The sequence below is a fragment of the Myxine glutinosa genome, chromosome 12 (assembly GCF_964187855.1).
Source record: "Myxine glutinosa chromosome 12, kmMyxGlut1.1, whole genome shotgun sequence".
In the NCBI taxonomy this organism is placed as follows: domain Eukaryota; kingdom Metazoa; phylum Chordata; class Myxini; order Myxiniformes; family Myxinidae; genus Myxine; species Myxine glutinosa.
The window spans coordinates 15,756,262-15,768,965 of NC_136272.1; the positions used below are offsets into that span (position 1 = coordinate 15,756,262).

The 12,704-nt window shown below is 44.3% G+C and overlaps 1 protein-coding gene across 2 annotated transcripts in view; it reads left to right on the plus strand.

Moving 5' to 3' along the window:
- LOC137437409 (homeobox protein BarH-like 2) overlaps positions 1 to 12,686 on the plus strand; it is a 36,506-nt gene extending 23,820 nt beyond the window's left edge. The window contains exons 3-4 of one of the 2 annotated variants that reach the window (XM_078766505.1): positions 1,890 to 1,974; positions 12,160 to 12,686. In XM_078766505.1, coding sequence (XP_078622631.1) covers positions 1,890 to 1,974; positions 12,160 to 12,251 — 177 coding nt within the window. In that variant the 3' untranslated portion in view covers positions 12,252 to 12,686. The remainder of the gene's footprint in view (positions 1 to 1,889; positions 1,975 to 12,159) is intronic. The other variant, XM_078766504.1, reaches the window with a different exon arrangement.
- The last annotated feature ends 18 nt before the right edge of the window (positions 12,687 to 12,704 follow it).

Below are 12,704 nucleotides of genomic sequence, written 5' to 3' on the forward strand. Positions count from 1 at the left end.
GCTAGGTGTGAGGCAGGAGCACCAGCCCAGAGGGGAGAGCAGTATTCCATTGAGCTGCGGATGAAAGCCTTGTATGTGGTGAGGAGCTCAGGTGTGCCAAGGAAGGACTTCGCACGACGGAGGATGCCCAGTCGGCGACTGGCTTTGGAGGCCAGATTTGAAATGTGGTTTTCCCAGGAAAGATCATGGCAGATAGTGAGACCCAAAAGCTTAAGTGACAGAACTTCTTGGAGAGGATTATTCAGAAAGTAGATGGGAGGGTTGTCCAGTCGGTCTTTTCGGAGAGACATCGTAAGAGTGTGAGATTTGTCAGGATTGAAAGACATGTTCCACTTGTTTGCCCAGTCTGTGATTTTGTCCAGGTCTGCAGAGAGTGAGGAGGCTGCAGACTGCCGATCTGAGGGATGAAGAATGGAGCGACAGAGAGTAGAGTCGTCAGCAAAGAGATAGAGAGGATTTTCAAGAGAGTCAGAGAGATCATTGATGAAGACCAGAAAAAGCACAGGGCCCAGAACACTGCCTTGGGGAACTCCAGCCTGAACAGGAAGAGGAGATGAGAGAAACCCATTCAGGGCCACACGTTGACTACGACTAGAGAGGAAGTCCGCCATTGGTGGTTGAATTGACCTCAAAAACAATTGGTGGTTGAATTGAGTGACCTGATATGTAAATCATGTTCAAATTAAGTCAATCGTTGACTACATTCAAATTAAGTCAATTTACATACTTCATGTATGTAAATTTGAGTCAATGCCCCCCTCAAATTAAGCATGAGGGGGGCATAGTGGTGAACACTGTACAGGTGTGCACACAAGCTGAATGAAACCCAACAAGAGTAAGGGGGAAAGCGGGGATGAAACAGATGAACCGTCTCAGGTGGATGTAACGTCCCAAGTGGGACAGACACTCATTTCCCGATGGAGGGCGGTCGTAGTTGGGGTGCTTAAGGTGATTTTCGGTTTGATCCGATGGGAAATTAGGGGCTCGTGGGGCTGAAAGGCCTGATAACACGATTGTATTCGCGCAGTGAAAACGATGTACAGGGTGAGCGGGTCCTTAATTGATGACAAAGGTTCCATTAGTTCTTGTCCAGTGAAAATCCTTTTAGACCCGAAAGGGTGTAAGGGTCTAAAGTGTTGAAAGTGTCTGAAAAGGTCTAAGGTGTCTAAAGAGTCTAATCAGTCTAAAGGTCAAAAGGGTGTACAGGTGTAAGGGGTCTATAGGAGTTCAAAGGGTCATAAGAGGTATGTCTGTGGGTCTAAAGGATATGTTCCAAAAGTAGTAGGGTCTAATAGGTTATACAGGATGTAAATGTCCAAAGGTGTCCAAAGGTCTATGAGGTCGAGCAGGTATGTTCCAATAGTAGTTGGAGTTTCAAGGGTCCAAAAGGGTTTAAAAGTGGTCTGAAAGGTCTAAAGGGTGAAAGGGTCTAATGTGTTGAAATGGAGGAAAGAGTCCAAAGGTCAAAAATGTCTCCAGGTATAAGGTTTAAAGCGTCATAGGGGCTTAAAGCGTCATATAGGGGTTTAAAGCGTCATAACGGGTCTAAAGGTCCATACGGTATGTTCCAAAAGTAGTTGGGGTTTAATGGGTCTCATTTGGGTCTAAAGGGCTCCATAGGATGCAAAGGATGAAGGGATCTTAAGAGGTCATAGGGGTTTAAAGAGTCGAAATCATCAAAGCATCAATGCGTCTAAGTCGTCTAACGGGTCTAAAGTGTTGAAGGGTCCAAATGCTCTGAAGGGGTCTAATAGTCTTAAGGGTATATGAGGTCTAAAGGGTCAATAGGGCCTTAAGGGGTCTAAATGGTGTAAGACAATACGACCACTCATTTAGATAGTCATTATGAATGAAACCATACAATACAATGTGAAGAGGTCTCTCCCCAGAATGGCGCTTGCCCAGGTGCTCGGCCTAACGCAGCTCCAGGTGAAAACGTGGTACCAGAATCGGCGAATGAAGTGGAAGAAAGCGGTGGGTTTGTTGGTGTGTGTGTGAAATGTTCATTGGGTGAAATTATGTCATCAATGCATGTACCGTGATTACAAACAAAACAAGAAAGAGCAATCAGAGATTGCAGACCCTCGTCAGGACATGTATGTGTGGTGTATTTTGTGTGGTGTTTATTACCTTCGCCACCAAAGGTGGATGGAAGTTGTTTTCACGCGTCTGTCTGTCTGTCCGTTTGTGAACAAGATATCTCAGTTGTGGACGGATTCGGACGAAATTTGGCAGAGAAGTAGCGTATGTGACAAGGACGAAATGATTAGATTTTGGTTTTTGATTCGGATCCGGCTACTAGAATTTTTAAGTGATTCTTCACCATTGGGAGATTGGGCCAAAACGATACATAGCAGGATATCTCAAAAAGTTATGGACGGATTTGGACGAAACTTGGTGGATCGGTTGGGTGTGTGACAAGGACGATTCGATTTTGGTGAAGATTCGATACACACACACACACACACACACACACACACACACACACATACACACACACACACACACACATACACACACACACACACACACACACACACACACACACACACACACACACACATATACATACACACACACACACACGCACACACACACACTATCCAACCCCAGATACTTCATGTTAACATCGTTTTACTCACGCAGGACATCCGAAGGAACAAAAAATACCAACCAGGTAGAATACTGGGGGTGCACGGCCACCTATGGGGCCCACGGACAACGTCGGCCGCAATACCAAGCGTGTTCCGTTAGCAAGCAGCTCGCTTACCGCTCGCCAAGCGGCTCGCTTGATTCAAAGCGCTAGAGGAAGCACTCCAACGTAACGGAACGGAGTGCTCGACACCTCTTATCACCGATAACAAGCTGCTTGCTAACGGAACACACCTCTGCTGCTCATCTCCTTCCTTCAACCTTCGCTCCTCTCCCCCATTCCTTCTTATATCAATCCTTCGTGCGACCTCCGTTACCTCAGAACACCGTTGCTCGGCAACCGAAGAGGCGGAAGTGGCAGACAGAGGATCAGGCGTGAAAGTTCAACTTGGTCAAAGAATAAATGTGAATATTACGCAGATGGATTGTAGAATGGCTGAATTATAAATATAACATTGTTAAAACCAGGACGAAGACTTCTCTAAACACAAGAATTCACCTTTAGGGGCGTGGTCTGTATTCCAAGCACCTGCGGATCGCGCGAAATTCTCGAATCTTCTCCCTCAGCTGAGGTAAATGTTGTTTTTTAAATCCGTGGAGGATAATAACAAGAGATCGTTTGGGGATTACTCACCGGAGGTTTCAGGGAAAATCACTTCAATTTATTGAAATCCTGCGGGTCAAACGGCACGAACAACGGCGGGAGAAGGTCAAGAGAAAACACGAACGAACGGAAAATCTGATCGGTGTTTCCGACGACGTCCGCGTTTAGTTATTAAATGCTTTACATTTCCGTTTTCACATCAGTGTTTAAGATGCCTAATATGCCTAAGATTAGAGTGAACGGTCGCAGATCTTCCAACCTTTGTTTTTTTTTTCCCCGTCCCATTCGCCCCCTACCTTTTCCCCTACTCTACCTGAAGATCTCGCGAACGGTCCCTTCTATAAGGGGAAACCTTTTATTTCTTATTCTCTCTTACTAACGTTATTCGGCACACTCACATCGTTTCAGAGATAGGCATCTTTGACCATTTCGGTGTCTTTTAGGTCTTCAGGGTCTTTTGGGACCTTAGTGTCTTCAGGGACTTTTGGGTCTTAAGGACATTTTGGTTCCTCTGGGTTTTTAACGGTCTTTGGGGTATTCAGTGTATTTCGGGTCTTCAGGATGTTTTGGGTCTTCGGTGTCTTCAGAGGCTTTTGGGTCTGAAGGGTCTTTTTGTTCCTCTGGGTGTTTAAGGCTCTTTTGGGGTCTTCAGGGTGTTTTGGGTCTTCAGGGAGTTTTGGGTCTTTGGGGTGTTTTGGGTCTTCAGGGGTCTTGGTGGTCTTAAGGGTCTTAAAGGGTCGTCAAAGTTCTGAAGGGTCTCAGCAGTTTAAACGTAAATTAAGAGGGTGGTAATTATATTTGAAGAAGAAGACGTTTTGGTTGCGTATAAACATACATATTTCAATTTCAATTATTAAATTCAATTCTTCCAATTCTGATATTTTGCCTTTTTATTTGGGCCTCCAATTGAAGCCCCGCACGTAGGGCGGGTACCATCTTACTATAATCCACCAAATGTCCGTCCGTCTGTTCGAAGGTACTGTAAAAACTGCTGAAGCGATCGCAAAGATATTTTGGGTGGGTAATCCTGGGACCCCTGGGAGTAAAATAGGTTATTTAGTTTTCCCAATTTCAGCTTTTGTCTCCAGCATTCTCAGGTTTGGACTCCCGCATAACATTCGCGTTCGCCTAACGTTCATTGTGACGATGTTCTCATTGTGACGATGTATGTGTTCACGGTAGTGTTTGACGTGACGGTGTGAACGTAATTCCGTAATGTTTTTCGTTTCGTAATCCTTTAATAAACGTTTAATGCTTAATGAACGTTTAATGCCCTTCGATGTCCGGGGCCGCACGCGCGCTACACTGGACAGGCCAGTGTGTACCTTGCCCTTCGCCATCATGCTCGGGTAAACCGCTGAGCCCCATCCGTGATGGGGACTGGGGCTTGAGAGTGTCCCACGAACGAAAAAAAATTCTGCCTTAAATTTCTGATATTTTGGGTGGATAATCCTGGGACCCCTGGGAGTAAAATAGGTTATTTAGTTTTCCCAATTTCAGCTTTACTCTCCAGCATTCTGTTACGGGGTCCTCCCCTATCCTCTGGTCTCGGCAAACCTCCGAACCCCGAGGAAGTCCCCGGCAGAAAGATGTGTTGTCCTTGGTTGAAAACAAGCCAATCAATAACGAGTCCACACCAAGGGTTACGAACAAACCACAATCTATATATATAAAACACAGTTTGTGTGTGTGTGTGTGTATGTGTGTGTGTGTGTGTGTGTGTGTGTGTGTGTGTGTGTGTGTGTGTGTGTGTGTGTGTGTGTGTGTGATTTTTCACATTTGAGCGAGGAACATTGCCATTCACACCACATAGGTTTTTTTTCTTTCATCTTTAGATCCATATTTTTTGCCATAACGTAGCGCATTATGGCTCTCTCGAGCTCGAGTTAGCCAATCACCTGGGAGCATGAGGCCACGTTGGCCACGCCCACGACACGACGCACAGTTGCAATCGATCGCTCAGAGCGATCACGTGATGTTCCTTGCCGCACGATTGCGTTTTTTCACATTTCAGTGAGGAACATTGCCATTCACACCACATAGGTTTTTTTTTCTTTCATCTTTAGATCCATATTTTTTTTCAGCGAGGAATATTATACACGGAATCTGAATCAGTGGCAGAGCAGCGCGCTGATTCGACGATTCGTGCGCCCTCCCCCCTCCCACCCCTCTCCTCTCCCATCCCTCCCCCCTCTCCTCCCCTCCCCCCGTTCCCCTCCCCTCCCCCCGTTCCCCTCCCCTCCTCTTCCCCCTCCCCTGCCCGGCAATGCCGGGTACTTCCCACCCCTCTTCTCCCCTCCCCCCCCTCTTTTCCCCTACCCCCTCTCCTCCCCTCCCCCCCCCCCCGTTCCCCTCCCCTCCCCTTCTTTTCAAGGACGCAAAGTTCCCTTGTCCTGCACGTTCGACTGCTCGGTCCGGAGCTGCAATCAGAACATGTCTCCCTACGATCTTCCCCGCTTCTCCCCTTTCTCTCCCTATATCTTCCGGGTCACGATCCGGTATTTGAGGTATGCTCTACACGTTCGTACACAAAATAAAGTAACACGACCCTCCATTTCTGAGATATTAACATGTCAAAAGGAAGCAAATACAGAAATATTGTCATAAAACTTTGACAAAAGGAAGCAACTGAGCAGGTCTTAGTTAGCCAATCATATATCAGCATAGAAATGGCAGATTGAGGGAGTTAACCAAGACCAGGGAGTTAACCAGTATGAACATAAGTTTTGCTAAATTGGGTGAAGAAGAATGTGAGCTCTGTGTAGTGTATGACAAGCATGTGCATGATAATGAAGATACGTCAAAATGCACTCAATGCACAGCATGGAAAGAACACAATGAAAATGCACGAAGAAGCAGGAAGGCTTATCGAGAGGACTCTGAAAAGGAGCATGGGGACAAGGATGCATTCTTTTCCGTTGACATGCAAAAAGTCATCATGCTACCATGGCTGCTGGGTGTGAAGACTTGTGTATTTACGCGCAGACTTGTGTTATTCCACGAGACATTTGCACCTCTTGGAGGCAAACAAGCAGGCAGAAATAGACAGCCAATCGGAGTAGTGTGGCATGAGGGCATTGCCGGCCGGCAAGCAGAGGATGTCGTCAGTGCTTATGACAAGTTGATTCATGACAGGGCCTACCGCGATTGTGAAAATTTCACATTTTGGGTCGACAATTGCTCAGCCCAGAATAAAAACTGGGTTCTCTTCACAGGCATGGTGCTCATGGTCAACGAGGATGGGGGACCAAACACTGTGACTCTCAACTACTTTGAGAAAGGACACACCTTCATGTCTGCAGATGCATTCCATGCACAGATTGAGAGGGGCATGCGATCAAAGAAGAACATCTACGACTTTGCAGACTTCGTTGAAGTTGTTGACAAGAGTGGTGCTGCCAGCCAGATGGGACCAGCAGACTTCAGTTTGTGGGAGAATGGAATGAGCAGCGCAGGATTCACCAACAAACTAGTTCTCCGCACGGTCCATGTTGCTCAGTTTCGGCGAGGCTCCAGCAAGATCGACTGGAAGACATCAATCGAGGATGATGATTTCTCATGTGGGGAATTTCTGAAGAAGAAAGTTGCTGAGAAGATGTTGAAGGGGCAACGTTTTCCCTCCAGGAATAGTGCACGGGGAATCCCAAGCAACAAGAAGGATGACATCCTGAAGAAACTGTGCCCCCTCATGCCTCCAAACAGATGTCAGTTCTGGAGAGACATTGCCAAAAACCAAGCATCTCAAGATCTCATTGACAATGAGTGAAACAAAATGAGGACAAGATATGTGTGACCATGTAAATATCAGGTTTTTGTGATGTACATTTTTATGTAGCATTTTTTTTTTTTTTTTTTTTGGATACAAGATCGAGGCTCGTGAAAGAGCTAACATTAATCACACAAAAAGACAAACCGACACACAAAACACAAAAAACAAGGGGAGCGGCAGACACGATGGGGAGAGAGGGGGAAGGACACAAACACAACATTTGAGAGCAGGGACATCGGGAGGACTTGGGGGGAGGTGGGAGAGGAATAAAACATATGAACACTGCAAGGACTCTGGGGTGAATTACCGGGGGTAGAAAAGATCAAGGTTTTCGATGGGGGAAGATAAGAGATGGTGGTGAACAGCTGTTTTAAAGTCCTGGAGGGAGGAGTGGGATTGAAGGGAGTGGGGGAGTTTGTTCCAGAGGCGGGAGAAAAGGGGAATGAAAGAGTGAAGGTGAGCAGAGAGCCTAGACTTTGGAAGTTTAACCATAAGAGGGTTGCAGGCAGATCTTGTGCGACCTGAAGGAATATTAGGGGGACAGAGCACAGAGAGAGGGAGCAAGGCCGGAGAGGAGTCGGTAGAAGACAGAAAGACCACCAACATGCCTGCGGTGAGTGAGTGAAAGGCCCTCGGAGTTGACTACATCGCAGGAGATTCCAATGATTCTGAAAGCTTTGGCCTCAACAGCGTGAAGCCGAGCAAGGTGTGAGGCAGGAGCACCAGCCCAGAGGGGGGAACAGTATTCCATTGAGCTGCGGATGAAAGCCTTGTATGTGGTGAGGAGCTCAGGTGTGCCAAGGAAGGACTTCGCACGACGGAGGATGCCCAGTCGGCGACTGGCTTTGGAGGCCAGCTTGGAAATGTGGTTTTCTCAAGAAAGATCATGGCAGATAGTGAGACCCAAAAGCTTGAGCGACAGAACTTCTTGGAGAGGATTGTTGAGAAAGTAGATGGGAGGGTTGTCCAGTCGGTCCTTTCGGAGAGACATTGTAAGAGTGTGAGATTTGTCAGGATTGAAAGACATGTTCCACTTGTTTGACCAGTCTGTGATTTTGTCCAGGTCTGCAGAGAGTGAGGAGGCTGCAGACTGCCGATCTGAGGGTTGAGGAATGGAGCGGCAGATGGTGGAGTCATCAGCAAAGAGATAGAGAGGATTTTCCAGAGAGTTGGAGAGATCATTGATGAAGACCAGAAATAGCACAGGGCCCAGAACACTACCTTGGGGAACTCCAGCCAGAACAGGAAGGGAAGATGAGAGAAATCCATTCAGGGCCACACGTTGCCTATGACCAGAGAGGAAATCCGCAAGCCATGAGTGGAGATTTCCCTGAATACCATAGGAGGTGAGTTTGGTGAGCAGAGCTGGGTGCCAGACCGTATCGAAGGCACGTGATATGTCAAGTGAGACAGCTCTGATTTCCTGTTTGGCATTGAGGACCTCCATCCATTGTTGAGACAGCAGAAGCAACATGTCCAGAGTAGAATGACCTGGTCTGAATCCAAATTGATGATCAGAGATCAGGCCATTGGAGAAGAGGAAGGATTTGATATCTGAAGCAATGATGGATTCCATGACTTTGCTGATAATTGGGAGCAGGCTGATTGGTCTGTAGTTGCAAGGATCTGTTTTTGCACCTTTTTTGTGTAAAGCAGTAATGTTTGCTGATTTCCAAGATGCTGGCAGATGACCTTGAGCAAAAGAGAGGGTGAAAAGAACAGAGAGAGGGTGAGATAGAGCAAAACCAATAAATATTTGATTTAATATCATTTTATCTTTTTCAGCTTTTTAAATTAAATATTGCCTGTAAAGTAACGTTCTTATTACACGTATTTTGCGGTTTCATGTTTAATGTAATACATTTACATGTACAGTAGCATGTTAATTCCATGTACCTGGTAACACGTTTGTATTACATGTAATTTGTTCGACCTTTCCGTAATGTACATACACATGTTTGTACTCTGTCATGATTTAACACTTAATTTGTTTTTCCTTGTCATCTTCCACTAAAAATTAACTGAATGCATGACCAAAGAAATTACATTTCTCCACATATCTGGTTGTTTATTCTTTTTCCAGTTGTGATACACGTTCTTCTGTAGCAGAAGTGTTTGAGTGAGTATTTAAACAAAACAAAACAAACAAAAAAAACAAGCCCAAAACAAAATAATAACAAATGGTCTGCTTTAGGATAGTATTGTGCATTGAAAGTATTCTGCCTTTTTATAGGGGGGACGGGGACGTTGATTACGTACATGTGCCTGCACATACCCTTCCCGCCTTGTCACTCCTTGATATGTAAACAAATTTGGATTATTAATAAATACACACAAAACCAATAAATATATATCTAGCACAGTTTCATACCAGAGTGATCAGAAAATTTGAAAAGTTGCTTCCTTTTGTCAAAGTATTAGGCCTGGAACTATTACCATAATACTTTGACAAAAGGAAGCAAGTGACATAATTCACACAAAAATATGAATTCATATCTCCAACCATGGTTGCCTAAAATGTCTTCTTTGAGTACAGTTTGAAAAACTTTATACCCAGGAAGTAAGAAACTCTGCCAAAGAGAGCAGAAAGAAAAACACATTTTCCTCATTTACAAGAAAACTCCTTTCAGGCAGTTGCTTCCTTTTGTCAAAGTAGGGCAGTGTTGACTTGGTAGTTTTTACAATGAAGGAAACACGTATGGGGAGTACATACGACATAGCGATTGTGAATGTGACAGCTCGAAGGCGTCTTTCGCTTTGCATCGCATTATTCATTCATTCATTTAATGATCATTACGCTCATTAAACGCTCATGAAACATTAAACATTCATTAAACGATTACGAAAATAAAAACTAAAAACATTACGAAATTACGTTTGCACTGTCACATCAAACACGACCGTGAACAAAAACATCGGCACAATGAAAACATCATCACAAACGTTACGTTACGTAATTCAAACCGTGAACACATCGAATATTCGAGAGCCCATTGCCCAAATTTGAAACACGATGGAATAATATTTACCGATATGAACAGTGATGTGGCTTTTATTGAAATTCTACAAACTAGCAACGGCACCCGCCCTAAGGGCGGGGCTTCAATTGGGAGGCGCAAATGATTAAACGATTTATATAAACATCCGTTAAATATCACACACAAATCATCAAAATCTAAACAGTATTTCTAGAATTTCAATTTTAAAAAACCACATCACTGTTCATATCGGTAAATATTATTCCATCGTGTTTCAAATCGTGATATCAACTGTACGCTTTTCTTTCGGGAAAATAATTGAATGATTTTGTACCTCTTCTTCAGCTTAGAACTTCACGATAGACGACATTGCTGATAAAAGTTCCTTTTCTCTCTTTGAAGTTCTTGGCAAACATTTTTATATTGTCACTGCTGCCAACGCGACGCCATGGCATTATTCATTACATTCATTCATCTAATGATCATTAAACATTATTCTTACGCTCATTAAACATTAAACGTTCATTAAACGATTACGAAAATAAAAGCGAAAAACATTACGAAATTACGTTCACACCGTCTCATCAAACACTGCCATGAACACAAACTTCGTCACAATGAAAACATCGTCACAAACGTTACGTTACGTAATTCAAACCGTGAACACATCGAATATTGGAGAGCCCATTGCCCAAACGATTTGTTTTCTCTGGTATGTTTATCTTGTAATCAGATGTACATACACGTTAATCTTGCAGCCGCTATGTTGGTGCTCGCCATCACTGCGATGCGAAGGAAACGTTATGCGGGAGTCCAAACCTGAGAATGCTGGAGACCAAAGCTGAAATTGGACAAACAATATACCCTATTTTACTCCAGTGGATCCCAGGATTACCCACCCAAAATATTGTTGCGATCGGTTCAGGTGTTTTTGCGGTACCTTCCAACGGACGGACAGACAGACAGACGGACGGACATTTGGTGAATTATAGTAAGATACTTGGACAGTAGAACACAAATCCCCTTTTTGGCACTTTCAAACACCTCCAATTTAGCAGTACTTAGACAAAATATTACGCTGCGTTACGTCATCTCGACCAATCAAACTTGCCTCTTGTGCTCTCATCATTGTGGAATATCGAGATTCAGAAAAAAAGCGGCTTGTAGGAAACATAGATTGAGCAAGAGCTTAAAAGAGCATTCCCATGGGTAAGGTGTTCCATAAACTCTCTAGGCCTGGGAACTTTTAGACTATGCAGAAGGTCAAGGCTCGTTATAAAACTGCATTAGGAATTCGGACTGGAGACCTGTCATCTTCGGAGATCTTCTTGACGTTCTCCATTCTGTGGAGTGATACTGCAACTCTCCTGCGCATCCGCACACCTGCACTAGTGGAAGAACATCAGAATTTGCCAGCCTCGGTAGTACTAGTGACCAATTTGTAGATCCTAGTCTCATTAGAAATACTAGGGCATGCCCGTACTATATCTATATCTAAAATTATATCCCCCCCCCTCTATTTACATGAAATGGTTTGGTCCAAAGCGAACGGCTTGCGAGTACGGTGACAATCCCCCCCCCCCCCCCCTCTATTTACATGAAATGGTTTGGTCCAAAGCGAACGGCTTGCGGAGTTTGGTAAAGAAATCGCCATAGCATGCACAAACGCGCAGGAAAGCGAAAGAATCGCAAATTAGTTTTAATTAGTTTTAAAACATCGTTTAACGCCAACATAGCGGCAACATAGTTTGCCAACGTGAAATAAATGAATACGCTCTCAAATGTGCCGTCCGAGGCAGAGTCTGTTCGCCACGTTCGGCACACGTGATAGCTCGCTGCTCTCTGATTGGTTGAATCGTTTTTTGGACATAGCTCGGTAACTACTTGTCCGATTAATATGAAACCTTGAAAAGGCACATCCTCGGGTCCCCAGCAATATACCTGGCAAGTTTAAAGTATATCGGACCCGTGGTTGTCGAGAAACAGCGGTCACAGACATACATACATACATACATACATACATACATACATACACACAGAGATTACTGGAATTATAGATAGATATAATTGCAAGCACTCTAATTTAATGGCAAACACACAAACACAATTTTATTAACATTGTTTATCCTTCTCCCTACAAACTCTTCCTTGAACAGATGATGGAGCTTACAGCAGCCAAGGTGCACAGACAGTCATTGGCCGAGACAGCTGGAGACAAATGCTCACCAAGAAGCAGCAACATCAATAACTCAACCATCATCAAATAACCCTCATTATCACCAGCTGCAACTGGATTCTTGACTAATACTGTAGAGGTGTAAGAAGTGATGCTTACCTGTATGTTGATTTTGAAGTGTGCCCTTTGGCTTTGTTGAAACTTTCTTATGCTAGCATCACCGTTTGGGTTCCCAACGGTTTAGCCCCTGCAACTTTTAACTGAAAGCAGCAATGAAGTCACGGCCTCAAAGCAGTTTTAAAATAATTTATATTTTTCTACACCGAGCCCAGTATTATGCACATTGGTGTGGATGATTCGAGTTTTATCCAATTTTGGCTGAATCCGATTACCTTTGATGTACAGTATTGGCAGTACAAGTCGCGAAAGCTTTACCATCGATACGCCACACAATGCAGTACAAAGATCAATAAACAGCAATGGGCTAAAAAGAACTTTGCACATTTCAATGACTTTGTATCAGTC